Raw genomic sequence first — 17,788 nt, 5'->3', positions numbered from 1 at the left:
TGGGGTGATGGTGCAGGTGTGGCCCTTCCGGGCCCGACCTCCACAGGCTGGACCCCTTCAGGAGCTTGCCCCCACACACACACACTTTGGTGACACACACCCTCAAGGGCCAAAATGAAAGTGACGAGTCCTGGCTTGGCATCCCCATCACTTGCCACAGTAAGTGAGGGGGTCAGGGAGAGCGGGCTTCAAATTCGGGCTCCGGTGCCCACAGCCCTACAAACTTGGGCATACAATTTCCCTGCTCTGAGCTTGTTTTCTCACCTCTGAAGTGGTCTTTCTAATACCAACCCCCTGAAAGGTCAATGCCTCTTTGGGGCTCTGCTCAGAACCTGGTGTGTATCACCTGGAAGCCACCCCATCCCAGCACAGTATCTCTCTGCCTCTTCCATCCTCTGCCTACATTTCCATTTTTCCTTCTATTCCTATGGACAGCTCCTTCCACGGCGTGGCAGATTGCATTATAGTTCAAAATTACTGACCACTCCTCCAGGGGGATTGTATGCCCAGTGACATCCTCGGAGTGCTTGACTACAGGACCTGCTCTGGCCAATGGAATGTGAGTAGAAGTGATGCGCGTTGTTTCCAGGGAGAAAATTTCAGAGCAGGCGCACAGGTTCCCAGCCGTGCCTATTTCTGCCCCAAGGTGACATCATTCCAGATGGAGGCTCCTCTGTCAGCCGGAGCCCTAGAGTGAAGGGGACGCGGAGCAGAGCTGCAGCCACTCTCCAAGGACAGGTGGCAACTGTAACACAAGTTCCGTTGTTGGAAGCCATGGACACCTGGGGGTCATTTTTTTTGTTTGTTTTTTTGGGTTTTTTTTTTTTTGCGGTACGCGGGCCTCTCACTGTTGTGGCCTCTCCCGTTGCGGAGCGCAGGCTCCGGATGCGCAGGCTCAGCGGCCATGGCTCACGGGCCCAGCCGCTCCGCGGCATGTGGGATCTTCCCGGACCGGGACACGAACCCGCGTCCCCTGCATCGGCAGGCGGACTCTCAACCACTGCGCCACCAGGGAAGGGAAGCCCTGAGGGTCGTATTTTGTCTACACATTGTAGCTCTTGGAAGTCTTTAAAGGAGCTCCCGAGAGCTGACTTGTGTCTTCCGCTGCTGCTCGGTGCCGTGGATGAATGACAGTTAAGATGTTAAGTTTCAGGGCTTGGCAGCTACACAGTAGGTGCTCAATAAACAGTGGATGTGGCTGTGACTTGGCATCTCTGCACACAGACCAGACTGACGACCAGCTGAGCTGCAATCCTACCCTTCCTCTCGTGTGAGTTGTGCGAAGGTGCAGGCTTGGTGCCACGCTCCAGCAAGCTTCTCCCCTGAATTCGTGCCTGTGGTCTCCTCCGTCATCTCCTGGAGCCACTGCCTGCTCCCCTCCCCCACCCCGCCACCCACCTGCAAGAGCTGTGTGGATGGAGGCGCCTTAGATGAGATTCCATTGTCCACCTGTCCCCCGGCCCAAGGTCAGGTTTATTAAGCTTGCTGCAGCAGGAGAGGATGCACACCAGAGGGACGCTGGGGCATCTCTCCCCACATCTCCTTGGCTGTCATTTTTCTCCATTGACTGAGCCCACGTTAATCCCCTCTGCCGTTCCAGACCTCCCTCTCCTTTGCTATTTCACTTCTACCCCCTGCAATCAAACCTGGCCCAGGGGCCCACAGCACCCCCTTAGCACTGGCCTTGCTGTGCTGGTGGTCTTCTGAATTTGGGCTGAATTTTGGGCAACATTCCCCTCTCAGCACCCAGCACGTGGTAGGTAGACAGGAGGGGCTCGATAAAGCCTGGTTCTGCTCTGCTGAGTTGGTGGCCTGGTGGCTGGTGGGGCTGTGGAAGGACAGAGAGCTGGTCTCTGCAGACTAGGTCACTATGGTCCTACCAGGGATGCAGGTAGGAAGGCAAAGTGCCCCCCAACCCATGGCTGTTGGGCCGGGCCTGGCAGAGCTGGCAAGGAGCCATGTACTCCCAGGCCTGGGCTCCAGTTTTTCTCCCGATCTCTGCCTCCTTCTTGCCTACTCCACTCCCGGCAGCTGGGGACCCTGAGCAGACCAATTCTCTCTCAAAGGATGGGGTGTTGTGGTTGGGTCTGATGCCTTCCCCACTGACCACTAAGGACCAGAGGTCAAGGATTTCAACAAAGGAATTCGCAAAAGCCATCTCTCTTTATTTTGTATTCCTGCCGTTCAACCAGTTTGCACAAGCTGAGGATGAGTGGAGTTTGGAGGGGAAGGAGGAGTGCGTGGGCACAGTCCCTCCCGGAAATAGTCTATGCACGTTGCCGAGGCTGGTTAGACTTGAGAAGCGATTTAACAATGAACTCTACAGAATCAGAAATGTACAAAAGTGTCAAGGCAGCTGCTGGCTGGTTTCTTGCCTCCCCACGGGGGTCAGAGTTACACCCGTCAGTCCTGTGCAAAGGTCCTGGGGCTGGCCTGGGGGCACAGCCAGATTCCTCCCCAGGGGAGGAGCAGTCCTGCTCATGCAGCAGAAGTGTGTCAAGGGACAGGCACATGGGCGTGTGCCCAGGTGCCCACGCCCCCTCAGGTTCTGTGGCTTTTAAGCCTGTCTTTGCGTCCTGCCTTTATGTTCGCCCTTTGAAAGTGTTCATGCAGGTGTAGGTTCCTGAGAATTTGTGGATCTCCTCGAGGGCAGCCTGTGGGAGTATGCTGGTGGAGTGGGGAGGGAAAAGAGAAGATGGTTAGTGGGGAGACCAGTGGCCGGGTCACTGGTAGCCATACAAGGGGTGTAGTAAAGTGATGGTTCCCATAAGCTCTCCCCACCCCTCTCTCCAACATACACCGGCTCCCCCGACAAGCCACCACGACCCACCCCTCCATGGAGGAAGGGCTTTCAAGTAAGTAGGTAAATAGCTATTTACAAGGTAAAGGGTGGGCGTTACAAACTTTCAAAGCCACACTCTTAGCATTTTAGGGCCCAAACGTATCTCAGAGATCAATTAACTCCAAATGCCACTTATTCAACAAACATTTACTGTATGGGGCTGAGGAGTTAGGTACTGGGTGTCACCTCCTCTTTTTTTTCCATGTATTATTTATGAAACAGCCACACTGTGCACATGATACAGTTGATGCCAAAATCTGTCCTCTGCCATCTCAAGATTCTCGGCCAAGTTTGTTCCACTGCATAGTGATGTTTTCCTATAGGTGGGACCTCAGGTGTTACGTCTCATCCTTTATGTCCCTCCAGATAGTAAAACACCTGCATATACCTTCAGGCCTTGTTCTTTAGCATGACACAATTTCTTGCTTCTTGTAGGAAACTTCCCAGACTCACCCCTAGGCCTTTCCTGGGGCTCCCCATAGCTCTATGCTTCCCCAACAACCCCCGGAGTTGTGCTTGCTGTTTACTTGTCAAGTCCATGGGTGCCTCTGCGGTAGATATTTCATCTCTGATCCCGGCACTTAGCACAGGGCCCAGTAGAGAGACGCCCTCAGTTCCTCTGTTGAATGAAATTGAAGGGCCCTGGTCCATTCTAGTTGCAACATGGGAAAGCCTCACTTCCAGCTGGAGCAATCTGGAAGGCTTCCTGGGGGTGGTGGCACTAGAGTTGAGCCTGTGAAGATTTCTCTTGGGGAAGGTGAAAGGAGGCGCGGTGCAGGGAATGGGGAGGGGCTGGCCTCTGCTTCTTGTGGGAAAGTAGTGGGGGATAGAACACAAAATGTAGGCTGGGTGCTTACTGTGGAGAGTGCCGAGGTGTTCTAGACAAACTAGCTTTTTTTCTAGAATGTCCCCAAAAGCTTCTAAGAAACTCCCTGCGGTGGAAGATCAGCTTGGCTTTGGTGAGGATCCAAGTCCCTGCTCTCCAAGGCTCACAGAGGCGGCCAAGTAGCATCTCAAAGCAACAGTCAGGATGGACTGAGGGAGGCTGAGGTGTGGCCTGAATGCCCGGAGTCCCCTACTCTGTGTCACTGAAAGGGACTGATGTGTCCCCGGGTCCTGAGGTTTCTTGCCTGCAGTTAGAGTAGCTCCTCAAATGCCCACTGTGTCCACAGCAGCCAGAGGGGAACCTGGTTTCCTGGGGGTTGACATCCGATAAAGGCACTTGGGTGCTTCACCTCCTGAAAAGGCCTTTCAGGTCAGAGGGGTTCAGTCATCTGGGGGTTGGGGGCCCAGGGGAGCCAAGAGTCCACGGTCACTCGGGCTCCGGGGTCAAAGCTCTCTGTGCAGCACGAGAGGCCTATGAAAACAGTGTTTAGTGGGGCACCTGCAATGGCCCCTTCAGCGTGGGAGTGGGATGGGAATGGTTTGTTGCCCAGAGTCTGGAAAGTTCTAGGGAATGTGATGCTGGGCACATTTTGGAGGAAGATGGTCTCCTCTGTAAAGCCTACCCCCCAAGGTGGTCTGCCCTGGTAAATCCCACCAGGGATGTTTCTGTGAATCCCGAGCCTTTGGCAACGAAATCCCTGTCTTCCCCATTCACTGATGTTCATTTTAAAATTTGATTCTATTTTATTTTATTTTTGGCCGTGCCACACAGCATGCGGGATCCTAGTTCCCCAACCAGGGATTGAACCCGTGCCCCTGCAGCTGAAGCGCAGAGCCTTAACCACTGGACCGCTAGTCTTCCCTATTAGATTGAACTTCCTGAAGGCTAGGGCCAAGATTTAGTCTCTAGAATAGCAGTTCTCAGAGTGTGGCCCAGGAACCCTTGGGGGTACCTGAGATCTCTTCAGGGGTCTGTCTGCCAGGTCAAACTATTTTTATTATAATACTGAGACAGGTTTTGACTTTTTAAGTCTCATTCTCTCATGAGTGTACAGCTGAGTTTTCCAGAGGCTACGTGACATATGACATCAACAGATTAAAATCAGAAGCAGATATGAGCATCCAGTTGTCTTCAATTAATTCAGATAATAAAGAGCTTTGCAAAAATATAAAATAATGCCATTCTTCTTACTACATTTCTTTTTTTGGAAAATACATTTACTTTTCACAAAAATATCATTTACGTTAACACTGAATGGATTTTTTCTTGCTATATATAAATGAATAAATGTATAAATCCCATAAAATATTTTCTCAGTTTTAATTTCTAATACAATAGATACAACTCACAGAGATAAAAGCACTTTGGGTTCTTCAATAATTTTTAAGATTGTAAAGGGTTCTTGAGACCAACAAGTTTGAGAACCGCCACTCCTTAGTAAGGATAGTATATCCATGGCACACGTGCCACTGCTCTCACTTTCACGCCCACAGCAGGCAGACATGACTAATCAATCACCGGGGTACTTTCTCTTGCCTGAGGCCTCTTCCCCACCAGGGTCCACAGGGAGAAGGGGAAATGGCCAGCATGACCCTGACCCAGAGCTTCCTCCCCCAGCCCCATACCTTTTCAAGATAATGAGGGCGTGCATCGTCCACGGGAGGAGGAGGAGGGCCTGATTGAGCTGCACGGCTTCCACCGTCCTCCGGGCCACGGTCTCCGGCTTTAGGGGCGGGAAGAGGTTGGGGAACCTGCAGGCAGGAAGAGACAGTGTGGGTTTCCCCTGAGAAGCGAGCGCTTCTGCTGAAAACCCCTGTGGCTAACATGTCAGGGTCATCCCTTTGGCTTCTCCTGTGTGGGAGACTTGATACCTGTTTGGAACACTCTCCCTGCCGCCCGGGATGTGTCAGGAGTTCCTCTTCCTCTCACTCCTCCCAGCAAGTCTCCCCTTGAGAATTGAGGGCTTCTAGCCCACCCACCCACCTGGGACCCATTCTTAGAGCACTGCAGAGGGCTCCCCCAAACCTCACTCATATCCCGTCTGGCCTTGCTAAAGCCCTCCTGGGGCCCCTCGCTCTGCTTTCAGTCCTACCCACTCTGGGCCTCACCTTTCCTCCTTCTCACCCTGCCCCAACGATCCTGCCCACCCTGTCACTTAAGATCTTTCCCATCTCAGCTGTCCCATCAGCCTGGCTCCTTCCTCCCATCCACTCAGAGTGCCCTCTAATCTCAGCCCCCTGATAATTGCCTTGACTGAATCGAGAATGGCCTTGCCTGTCTGCTTGTTTCCTGTGAATGGCCTGTCTCCCCTGAGTTCCCCAAGGGCAGAAGTCTGGTGGGTCTTGCTCCCTGCTGTATGCCCTGTGTGCAGTGTCTGGGATATAGTAGGTGCTCAATAAATGCTTGCTGAGTGGGTAGACACTGAACGATGTGGCATTCCCCTACCACTTGCTGGTTTACTCACTCATTCCCTAATTCATGGATACACTCACCGATTCATTCAAACATCTACAGGGCGTTTCCATGGGGTTGATAAATGAATGAATGGCTGAGTAAGCAAACATCAGGGGGTTCTCATGCCTGTTCAGAGACATCTGACCTGAGACCCGTACAGGGATGATGCTCCCTTAGCGCCAGGCCTGTGCTGAGTGATCAACAGGCATCATTTGCTCCAACTGCCAGAGAAGGAAGCCGAGGCTCTGGGGATGGTGGGGACTGGGGAGTCAAACCAGGCCCGCAGGAGCCCCAGACCCGTGCTCTGTCTCCCCTGTCCCTCACTTGCTGCTTGTCCCACCGCTCCTGGGTCTATAGGTGCAGGACTGATGCTGCTGGCTCTGACCTCAGTCCCACAAAGGGCTGGTGAGCTGCTCCGGCACCAGGAGGACTGAGGGTGATGAGTCACCTGGGGATGATGTCACCCTGAGCAAAAGGCAACTCCTGGGCCCCCAGCGCGGGCTTGGCTGGCCTCAGAGAGTCCACAGAGCTCGCCCCCAACCCTTGGCTTCCTTTGCCATCATGACGGGCTGCCAGGATGCCCACGACCCTGCAGTCTGGAAGGGCCGGCCTCAGGGTCCTGTGGAGATGGACGCGTGAGACGGCTCGTGACGCTGGAGCCCCACAGATACGGTGGACAGTGTGGGTTTCCAGCCCCCACTTGGGCCAGGGCTGCTTCTGGGGGGACTGGAAGACAGGATGGACAGACCAAGCTCCGTGGGCTCAGGGGGCTCTTCCTGGTAGGATCCCTGCGGGAGAACCTGACAGAGGGGATGCCTCACACACGCCCGCTGGTGGGGCTTTCCCTTTTCCCTCTGTGGTGTGTGGGATGGGCACCCGGGGAACTGGCAGAGCTACGAACTCCCACGGAGGCTGCACAAACCCCTTGAAAGAGCACGCTCAGCCAATTTCTATCTGTGTCGTCTTGGGCAAGTAACTTTGCTTCTCAGAGCCTCACTTTCCTCATCTGAGAAATGGGGATAAGAGCTCTCGCAGGGTTGTGGAGGGTCAAACGCAGAAGCGTTTGTAAGGTGTCTGGTGTGGCTGGAACATAAAGAAGATCAGTAAAGAGCAATTTACAAACAACAGCACCCACCTGTATGGCCACTCTTGCCAGAAAACCCATCAGTTTTGCCCTAAACATGTCTCCCACCCTCAACCCTGGGACGCTGCTAAGCATGGAAGCTGCTAAGCATGGTTGGAGAGGAAGCCAATGCTTTTCTTTCTTTCTTTTTTTCCCCTTCCTTCCTTCCTTCCTTCCTTCCTTCCTGAAATGGCAGTTGGTTAGGTACCAATCAACATTTTACTGCCCTTCTCCCAAGCCCTCGGGGCTCACCTGCAATCCACAGGTAACTAACCTTCACCTAGTGCTCACTACTTGCCAGCTGGCTAGTTGATTCACGCACAGGAGCTCATCTAGCCTGTGAGGCCAGGGTACCATTATCAATCCCTTCTTACAGACAAGGAAACCGAGGCACAGGAAAGCGAAGTAATTTGCCCAAGGTCACAGGGAGCTGGGATTAGGCCCCCACAGCCTGGGTCCACATTCTGAGCCACTGTGGGAAAATGATCTGGGGGAGGCCTTGGGTTTCCTTCTTAGAGTGATGGAGAGGAAACTATGCCAGAAGGCGAAACAGGCACAGGGATGCGAGGTCTGTGAATGTCCTGCCCACTTCAGGGCACCCGATTAGAACCATGGGTCGCCACTGCGGCACTTCCATCCAATATGCATTGTTTGAGCACCTCCTGTATACCCAGATGAAAAGAAACCAAACCAAGACATCATTGGGGGAAAAAACCAACATGGAACATTAATAGTCATTAATCCAGCCTCCTCTAAATTCAGCTTCTATGATAACTGCATATAAGTCAGGTGGAAATATATACATCTGTGATGACTGAAGTCTGCTAGGAAGATTGATAACTTATGCACTTATGAAGATGTTTGTTAGTAAAAATAATAAGAGCAGCAGTTCGTTACTGAGCATCTCACATGCCCTGGGCTTCACACTAGATACGTTACATGTGTTATTTCTAATTCTCTCAATAATCCTATGAGGTATTATTTTCACTTTGACAGATGAGCAAAGTAAAGTTCAGAGTGGTAACAAAACTGGTTCAAGATTTCGTCACCCTTCAGTAGCTGAGGTGTGATTCCAAACAGGGAGTTGTGTTTTTTCCTTAATTTTATTGAAGTATAGTTGATTTACAATATTGTGTGAATTTCTGCTGTACAGCTAAGTGACTCAGTTATACACACACACACATATATGTTCTTTTCCTTTATGGTTTGTCACAGGATACTGAATATAGTTCCCTGTGCTATACAGTAGGACCTTGTTGTTTATCCATCCTATATATAATAGTTTGCTTCTGCTAATCCCAAACTACCATTCCTTCCCTCCCCTGCCCCGCCTCCCCCTTGGCAACCAGAAGTCTGTTCTCCATATCTATGTCTGCAAGACCAGGTGTTTTGATTCTTGATAGCAAAACCAGACTCAGTGATAATCACTAAGGTGTTCTGAGTGATTCCCACCCGGAGGCACTACGCCACATGCCTTCTACTCTCTCAGGAAACTCTCACAATGACACTTCCACGCTATCCTCATGTTTGGAAGAAGCTGATGCATATCATTTAGAAAGCAAAATTATCATCATATGTTGCATTGCAAAAAACAAGGAAAATAGTTTTGGGATGATTCCACATTTTCATTTATCTATAATCTTATGCCCCTTCACGAGCGCACATCGTTATAGCACCATTTACTGGGTACTTACTATGTAGCACATACGGTGTTGCATGCTAGACCCCATTTTATCCCTATCACAGAACCCTAAGGGTAGACATTCCCATCATCCCATTCTACAGATTAGCATCAGAGGCAGGAGCGGGAACTAATTGGGCTCAAGGTCACACACACCCCAGGGGCCTGGCTCCAAAGCACAAGCTCTAAACCAGTGGTTCCCATTCCCGTTGATTTAAGTGGCCTGGAGGAGGGGTGGGTGGGCTTCAGTATTTCTTTAAACTGAGCTATAACTTGCATACAATAAAAGGCATAAATCTTGTGTCCAGCATGATCAATTTTTACCTATGTAACCCCCACTCAAATCAAGAAGAGAGAACATTTCTAAAAGCCTAGAAGGTTCCCTGGTGCTCTCTGCCAGGCTATGTCCCCACTCCTCTTGTGTGGTCACTGTTCTGATTTCTATCACCTCGGTCCAGTTTTGCCTGTTGTAGAACTTCAGACAGATGGAATCATGCAGAATGCACTTTTATGTCTCTGGTTTCTTTCTCTCAACATTTGAGATTCATCCATATTGTTCACTTACCAATACTTGGTTCCCTTTTTATAGTTGGGTAGTATTCCATTGCATGCATTTAGCATGGGAACTCTGTACAAGCCCCCTGACCTGAGAAGCAGGACCCTAAACCACTATAGAACCCCACTGCCCTGCAGATGGAGAATCAGGTATGAGACCAAAAAGCCAGAGATAAAGGGTTCTGGGTTATTTTAAGATTTTGGGTCTCTGTGTGTAACGAGTCTTTCCCCTGATCCGATCTGCTGGAGGGACTTGGCTCGGAGAGGGGGTCCCCTGCCACTGACCTGACCCTCATGCCCTGGAACATCTCGGTGCTGGTGTGGAAGGGCAGCACGGTGGTGGCGCTGACGCCTGGACAGTCCAGCAGCCCCAGCGTCAGGCTCTCCATGAAGGCGAAGGCTGAGGCTTTGGACGTGCAGTAGTCAATGGCGCCGGGGATGGCAGAGAGCGCCAGCACGGAGTTGAGACACACGATGTGGCCGTTCTGCAGCTCCAGCATCCGTGGCAAGAAGGCCTTGGTGGTCTAAGGGTGGGTGGGGAGGTCAGTGTGCAGCAGCCACGGCTTCCAACAGCCCCTCTACCGCCCCCCTCAGGGAGAACAGACCAGCCTGTACACAATACACTACGCCAGAGACCAGGCTTTCCTGGGATGGGAGGCGTGCGGGCCGAGGGCACTGAGCCCCACATTTCAGAAATTCCAGATGCCTCCTGGGGCAGCCGGTCATTCGTCTTGTCCGGTCACCCTATCCTAGGACATCCCCCCTGGCCTGAGCCCAAGCCCTGGCGAGCCTCTCCCCACTCCCCTATAGCTCCCAGGGTCCCTGGAGGGAAGAAGCATGTCACTGACATGCCCAGGGCTGGCTCAGTCTCAGGATAAACTTACCCAGAACTGGCCCAGGGTGTTGATGTGCTGGGACTTGAGAAGGGCATCATCGTCACTGTCCATCAGGCTCTTCCCATGGACCACGGCGGCGTTGTTCACCAGGATGGTGATGTCGCCCACCTGTGGGCAACAGGGGGTCGAGGGGCCGTTAGGGCGGGCAGCCCCAGTGGCTTGCACTTGGAGAGGAGGGACCTGGTCTTGGGAAGTCACATCACCTCTCTGAGCATCAATCTTGATTTGTAAGATGGGGCTAATAACCATACCAGGGTCGTTCTGGGGATCAGAAAGAATTTATGGCTGGGAATTCCCTGGCAGTCCAGTGGTTAGGACTTTGCACTTTCACTGCCGAGGGCCTGGGTTCAATCCCCGATCAGGGAACTAAGATCCTGCAAGCCGTGCAGTGTGGCAAAAAAAAAAAAAAGAAAAAAAAAAAAAAAGCAGAAAAAAGAAATAATTTATGGCACATAATGTACCTGGCACAGAGCACATCTATAATAAATGAGGTTATTGTTACATAAAAATAGTTAACATTTACCATGTGTCAGATATCTAATGGTGGTTTCTGCTCTCTTGGAGCTCAGTGATGCATTCAGTCTAAATAGATGGCTGGAGTCGGGGATTTTCCCAGAGGGCAATGGGACATTTGTCCCCCAGGATCTAGGATAGAAACTCACAAGATCTAAACTTCCAAAGGGGACAACAGGTGATCAGTCCGCTTACGTAATCAACCTATGCCCTAGTCCCTGCCCCCTGCAACACACACATGCACACGCACGCACACGCACGCACAACTTGGGCCAGCTTCGTAGGAAAGCCCTCCAAGATGCCCTGAAAATAGCCATTCTGCCATAGGCAAAGCTCTCTCCCAGGCCACGTGAGAATGTTCTCTTTGGCCAGCATTCCCCACCAGTGTCTGGCAGAGCTGAGGCCGGCCCCTCACAGGCTGCCCACCTTCTCCCGGACAGCTTTGGCCGTCTGGTACACCTCCTCCCGGTTGCCCACATCGCAGATGAAGTAGTGGCACTCGGTGCCCATCTGCCGAATCTCCTCCGTCGTCTCCTTCAGGCATTTCTCAGTCCGGCCCCACAGAACGATCTGGAAGGAGAGGATAGCAGTACTGAACACGGGGTCATTAAGGAAGCCATCGTGATTCGATGATTGCCACCAGAAATTCCGTATGTAATTTGCCCCAGGACTGGCCTCCCTGATTCCATTCAAAGAGAGTATGCAAAGTCACAGTATGATTTGCTAAAGGGATATATATAGCCTACTCTGAAGGCAACCAAGAGTTTCTGAGCCTGTTCATGACCCTTTGGTGGACGCGTGATTCACAAGTCTTTCTCACGTATTGCTTCCAGGAGGAAGCCTCCTGTCGGCCCAATTCCAATGATCCTACCTAGTTAAAAGTAGTAGCAGAGCTCTTTCTGTACAATGTTCCAGAATGCTCTGAGCTAGAAACAAGCTGGCCTTCTCACCACTGAGGTCTAGAGCCCCGCCGATGAACGGACTGCGAGGTTCTGACCGTGAGGTGCCTGGAGGCTGAGCAAAGCCTTCCCTTCCACCCAGCTGTGGTCCGGCAGGAGGAGGGCCGGGAAGACAGGCAGCTGGGCTCCTCTGGGGAAGGAAACACGACCTCACCCCGCAGGTAATAAACGCGGGACTCATTAGACCAGGAAGTGACCCTGGCAGGACCAAGACCTGAATCCTTAAAGGGGATTGGGCAAATTTATGAATGGCTGGCCATAAAAGGCCGGGCTAATTCTCAACCTTGACCCACAGGAGAATGACACTCCTTCCCATGGTACGTCGTTGGGTCCAGAGAGGCCCCTGTTGGTAAAAGAACCAGGGTCGGGTGACGGGGAACGAAGAATCCTGAGACCCAGCTTAATCAGCACAGAGGGAGAAAGGCTGGGGGCTGGAGAGAATCAGAGAAAGGAAGAGATAAAAGTCTCCTGGGGGATTAATCTAATGGGTTTCTATTTTGGTTTCTTCTCTTTCTTTTAAAAATTATTCATGAAATTTCTCCTTAAAAAATAAAACCTAACACGGAACCCCATATGTGAAACCAGTAAAAGGAACAAATTACACGTCCAACTCCATATTTTCTTACACTAAAAGCAACGAATGAGAGTAGAAGGGCTGAGCTGCGAAGACAAACATTCTCAAGTGGGAGTGATGGACTAACTCCAGTCACGCCAGACCAGCATCTAACTGATTTTTGTACTTTGCTCTGGACTCGGTAAGGAGAAAAGTCACGCAGATAAGTAGTTGTTGGTGATAACCGTTTATCAATTGTTTACCTTGAAATCTCAGAACTTTCACATAACCACAAAAGGCACAAAATGGGTTAGCTGGCGGGACACACAAATGTGTTGGTGGCTTCCATGGATTTGACTTTTTTATTAGAGTTTTTAAAACTTTCGAAATATTTCTTAAAGGAAAATAAAAGTGTTCTTTCAACTCTTGAAACATCTCTGGGAAAGCCCAGTTTGAAAACCCCACCTTGTCCAACCAGTTTATTTATTTTAATTGGAGTCTTGAAATACAGGAAAGGCTTTACGAGGGAGAATTCCATCAGCCACCCTCCACGACCACAAAAGTCCTTCAAGAGCAAAAGGTCTGCAATTAGACAGGCTCCAAGGGACACTTTCTTGTCTGTTGAACTAAAAACAGACTTAGAATGTGTTCCTCCAGGAGAGGCTGGAGAGATTCCTTCACGGAGAAGAGATAAACATCTGTTCAGGCATCTTCCACCATATCAGACCTCACTCTTGCCTGGTAGTCACTGTCATCCTAGTTTCCTTCCATCCTCCCTTGTCACCCCATCTGTCTGTCCATCCATCCTTCCTCACATCCATCCATCCACTCATCCATCCATCCACCCCACTCCATCATCCATCCATGTAATTTCTGAGTATGTCAGTCTGAGGTGAAGGAAATCCTTGGCCTCATTTCTCATACCCTGGTCCCTGCCTAACCCCATCCCACATCCATCTCATATGGGGAACAGGACCCTGGGGCTTGCAGAGTTTCCTAGGGCCTGGCTGAGGATGAGAGAGGAGCCTCCGGGACTCTGAGAACTTCTGGACAAGAGAAGGCAAGCTTAAAGTGGGGGTAGGGGCTTGTTGGAAGGCGCAGCGGTCCAGGTGCCTGGGAGCACAAGAAAACCAGCAGAAAGGGAACAGGGAAGGCCAGCTCGGTCTGCATGGCTAGAAGGACACCCTGGAGAGGGAAACAGGGGCTAGGGTGAGGGAGGCGAAACGAAGGCTGTGCCCCACTGTCTTCCACGTATATACATCCAGGTGGGACGCTGAGGTCTGGCCATGTCCTTTTGGGGGTCTGTTGAGGATGCCCCTGGTGGGCTGGGGGGCTGGCCTCATGCTCTGTGCTCAGAGGCCCCACCTCTCCCCAGACACTGTGACGGGTTTGCTTTCTGTCCTCCTCACCCCACCCACCCCTCTGAGCAGGGAGCTCCCGGGGGCCCTGATCCTGCCTTGTTCATTTCATATCTCAGGGCCCAGCAATGCAAGTGCTATTTGTTGGGCGAATGAACGAAAGTTCATGGCCGTAGGTGGGACAGGACGGGAGGTGGTTAAATAGCCTCTCTGAGGCTGAGACAAGCCCAGTTTCCTCGACTGAGCCATTTAGGGTCCCAGAACCTCCAACACAGAGGCTGCTTAGCCCAAGAGTCAGCGAGACCCGGACTTTCACCCAGAGCCTCAGAACCACCCAGGACTGAGCTGTGAGGTGAGGCCCAGGCCGGTGTGTGTGTGCCTCACTGTGTGTCTCTCTCTGTGCGTGTCTGAGTGAATGTGCCTCTCTGCACGCGTGCACGTGTGTGTGCGTGCGTGTGTGTGTGTGTGTGTGTGTGCCTCACTGTGTGTCTCTCTCTGTGCGTGTCTGAGTGAATGTGCCTCTCTCTGCACGCGTGCACGTGTGTGTGTGTGTGTGTGTGTGCGCCTCACTGTGTGTCTCTCTCTGTGTGTGTCTGAGTGAATGTGCCTCTCTCTGCACGCGTGCACGTGTGTGTGTGTGTGTGTGTGCAGCCTCACTGTGTGTCTCTCTCTGTGCGTGTCTGAGTGAATGTGCCTCTCTCTGCACGCGTGCACGTGTGTGTGCGTGTGTGTGTGTGTGCCTCACTGTGTGTCTCTCTCTGTGCGTGTCTGAGTGAATGTGCCTCTCTCTGCACGCGTGCACGTGTGTGTGCGTGTGTGTGTGTGTGTGTGTGTGTGCCTCACTGTGTGTCTCTCTCTGTGCGTGTCTGAGTGAATGTGCCTCTCTCTGCACGCGTGCACGTGTGTGTGTGTGCCTCACTGTGTGTCTCTCTCTGTGCGTGTCTGAGTGAATGTGCCTCTCTCTGCACGCGTGCACGTGTGTGTGCGTGTGTGTGTGTGTGTGTGTCTCACTGTGTGTCTCTCTCTGTGCGTGTCTGAGTGAATGTGCCTCTCTCTGCACGCGTGCACGTGTGTGTGCGTGTGTGTGTGTGTGCCTCACTGTGTGTCTCTCTCTGTGCGTGTCTGAGTGAATGTGCCTCTCTCTGCACGCGTGCACGTGTGTGCGTGTGCGTGTGTGCGCGCGCGCGTGCGTGTGTGCGTGCGCGTGCGCGTGTGTGTGCGCGCACGCGCGCGTGTGTGTGTGCGCGCGTGTGTGTGTGCGTGTGTGCGCGCGTGTGTGTGCGTGTGTGTGCGTGTGTGTGTGCAGCCTCTGCACTGCTGTGCATTTCCTCAGGCGAGTCCCTGGGGAGCCAGGCTGGGCATCTTCCTGTCTTAGGACCCAGGTGCGTCTCCATGGTGACAGGGAGGCCAGGGCTGGTCACCTCGATGGAGCCTTCCAGTAACTGAGCCACTGGGGGTGGGAGGTGAGGGAGAGCGCTGCGTGGGGGGATGGGGGCCCTTCCTGGCTAGGAGCCGCCCAGTTGGAGCTGCTACAGCCACTGTCCCTCCTCTTCCAGTGCCCTGCCCGGACCCCTCTGGGGACCCAGAGTCACCGACCAGGAACCTGGCAGGTACAGCTCAGAGGCTGGTCCGGGTGGCTTCTCACCAGAGTCACCTGGGGGTGACCCCGGACAGCTGACAGGACAGGAGTCCCACCCAGTGCCCAAATGCGGGTAAGGATGGGGTGGGCGGGAGGCAAGGGGCTGAGAGGAGCGTGGGGTAAGCAGCCTGGGGAGGGGGCAGATTTATGAGCCCTTGGAACCCAACATGGCCTCCTCTTAATCAACTCCCAGGACAGGGCGCAGCTGGGGAGGGTCAGCGGCCCCGGGATTTACGCTTAAGCCGAGTTTATAAAATAAGAGCTCAGGGGCACTAGACACCCCTTGGCCTCCCCTCCCCTCGGGGGGCAAATGGCTAGCTTCCGTCCCGGGGAGGAGGAGGGAAGGGGGGGTGAAGACCTCTGGCGTCCCAGGCCTCCCAGCAGAGGCACGGGGTCCCGCCCTCCTCTCCCTCGGAGCTGACCTCGCAGCGAGCCTGAACCCCCGAGCAGCCCCCAAAGCTGAAGGCTATCACGAGCCACTTTTTTTTTTTTTTTTTTTTTTTCCCGGTACGCGGGCCTCTCACTGTTGTGGCCTCCCCCATTGCGGAGCACAGGCTCCGGACGCGCAGGCTCAGCGGCCATGGCTCACGGGCCCAGCCGCTCCGCGGCATGTGGGATCTTCCCGGACTGGGGCACGAACCCGCGTCCCCTGCATCGGCAGGCGGACTCTCAACCACTGCGCCACCAGGGAAGCCCACGATCCACGTTTTATGGCTGAGGACACTGGCTCAAAGGCGCTGAGTTAACTCGTCCAAAGTCGCACTCAGTGGGTGGCGGGGGCAGGATTTGAACCCAGAGCCTTTGTCCTCCTCAGATGCACCCCTGAAACCCGAGGGACGGTGGGATTTTTCTGAGCATTGAGAATTCTGCTCCCAAATCCCCTGAGTCCTCACACCAGTGTTTATTCCCACCCAGACCTCAGCTTCATGTCCCTCAACATCCACAACCCCTCGACAGGACCACGCAGAGGGCCTGCAGCGGGCTGGGTGTTGTGCCTTTGCGGGATTTAACGGAGAGCAAAACAGACATGGTCTCTGCCTCAGGGAGACAGCGAAGGAATGAGAAAACAGCCGGACACAAACCGCTGTGAGTGGGATAAAGAATAAAAAGGGGAACGTTGTTGAAACTGGGACATTTCTGTGGTTGCTGTATTATGCCCGTTGTATATCTAAGGAAACTGCAACTCAGAGAGGCTAAGCAACTTGTCTGAGGTCACACAGCAACCAAGGGGCAGAGGTGGGATTTGAACTGAGGTTTTTCACCATGATTCCCTCTCCCAGGAGAAGAAAAGCCATCTCCTCTCTTCATGGAGTCTTGTGAGGATGAAACATGCAAAAGCTGGCACCCGCCTAGTGTTCAGCATCTGCGCTCTGTTATTAGTTCCCGTGGAGAGGAAGAGCTGAGAAAATCACAGCACAGCCCCTTGATATACCCTCTTCTGCAGCCATTAGAATGATGAGAGTTCACACCATGGACAAATGGTCAGGAGAAAAGGGTGCAGCATTACCCATATAGGATAATCTCAGCTCTAAAAACGTAGTAAGTTGGTGGACGTCACCAGGCTACACAAGAACAGGGCTTGTCTTGGGTGGGATCATAGGTTTGCTTCTTTGTGCTTGTCTATATAGGAAAAATGCCTCTGAAAGACAAGTTCCATCATTTATGATCTTAAAAAAGGAGGACAGAATAAAAGCTTTCCCACAGATCATTTCCAAAACAGGCCATTTTTCACACAAGTAACTCAGCACAGCCGGTCCAACCCTGGCTTGCTCCCCAGGTCCCTGGCATTGCCTCTTCAGGGCTCCCATCCACTGTGAGGTGACTATCTGCATGTCTGTCCCCACTGCTGAGTGAATGCATGAGGGAGCTCACTGGGGCTCCAGAGTTCCCAGCTTACACTCACTCATTACGCACTGTACTTGGCCCTGTGTGTGATGTCTCACCATTTCACATCTACATACTGTCTCCAGGAGGGCAGGAACTAAATCTCACCCATCCTGGGTTCACTGTGACCCTACCTAGTGCCCAGCACAGACTGTTTTTCTCTGTTTTAAATGCCAAGGCTACTTGTGGACTCTTATTCATCCTGCAGAACCCTGCTTGAGTGGCCCCGCAATTCTGAAGCTTCCCTGGCTCCTCCTTCCATCATCCCTACAACAATAACAACACCACTATATACTGGCTAACATTTATTGAACACTTTACATCCAAGTGTTTTCTCCTTTCATACTCACAATCCCACCAGTAGGTATGACTTCTCTCTCCATTCCACAGGTGAGGTGCAGACAGATGAAATGACTTATCCAAGGTTACACCACTTATAAGCAGC

At 52.5% G+C, this 17,788-nt stretch overlaps 1 protein-coding gene across 4 annotated transcripts in view; it reads right to left on the bottom strand.

Moving 5' to 3' along the window:
* Positions 1-2,153: 2,153 nt before the first annotated feature.
* The window catches only part of DHRS3 (dehydrogenase/reductase 3), a 41,914-nt gene continuing 26,279 nt past the window's right edge, over positions 2,154-17,788 (bottom strand). For all 4 annotated transcript variants that reach the window (XM_082654855.1, XM_082654857.1, XM_082654858.1 and 1 more), the window contains 5 exons: positions 11,377-11,520; positions 10,426-10,545; positions 9,827-10,065; positions 5,354-5,479; positions 2,154-2,667 (listed from right to left, as the gene is read on the bottom strand). In XM_082654855.1, the coding sequence (XP_082510981.1) occupies positions 2,583-2,667; positions 5,354-5,479; positions 9,827-10,065; positions 10,426-10,545; positions 11,377-11,520 (714 nt within the window). In that variant the 3' untranslated portion in view covers positions 2,154-2,582. The remainder of the gene's footprint in view (positions 2,668-5,353; positions 5,480-9,826; positions 10,066-10,425; positions 10,546-11,376; positions 11,521-17,788) is intronic.

The sequence above is a fragment of the Grampus griseus genome (assembly GCF_964374135.1).
Source record: "Grampus griseus genome assembly, chromosome: 1".
NCBI lineage: Eukaryota > Metazoa > Chordata > Mammalia > Artiodactyla > Delphinidae > Grampus > Grampus griseus.
The sequence above is the reverse complement of the archived record's forward strand: the minus strand, read 5'-3'. Positions and strand labels throughout refer to the sequence as shown.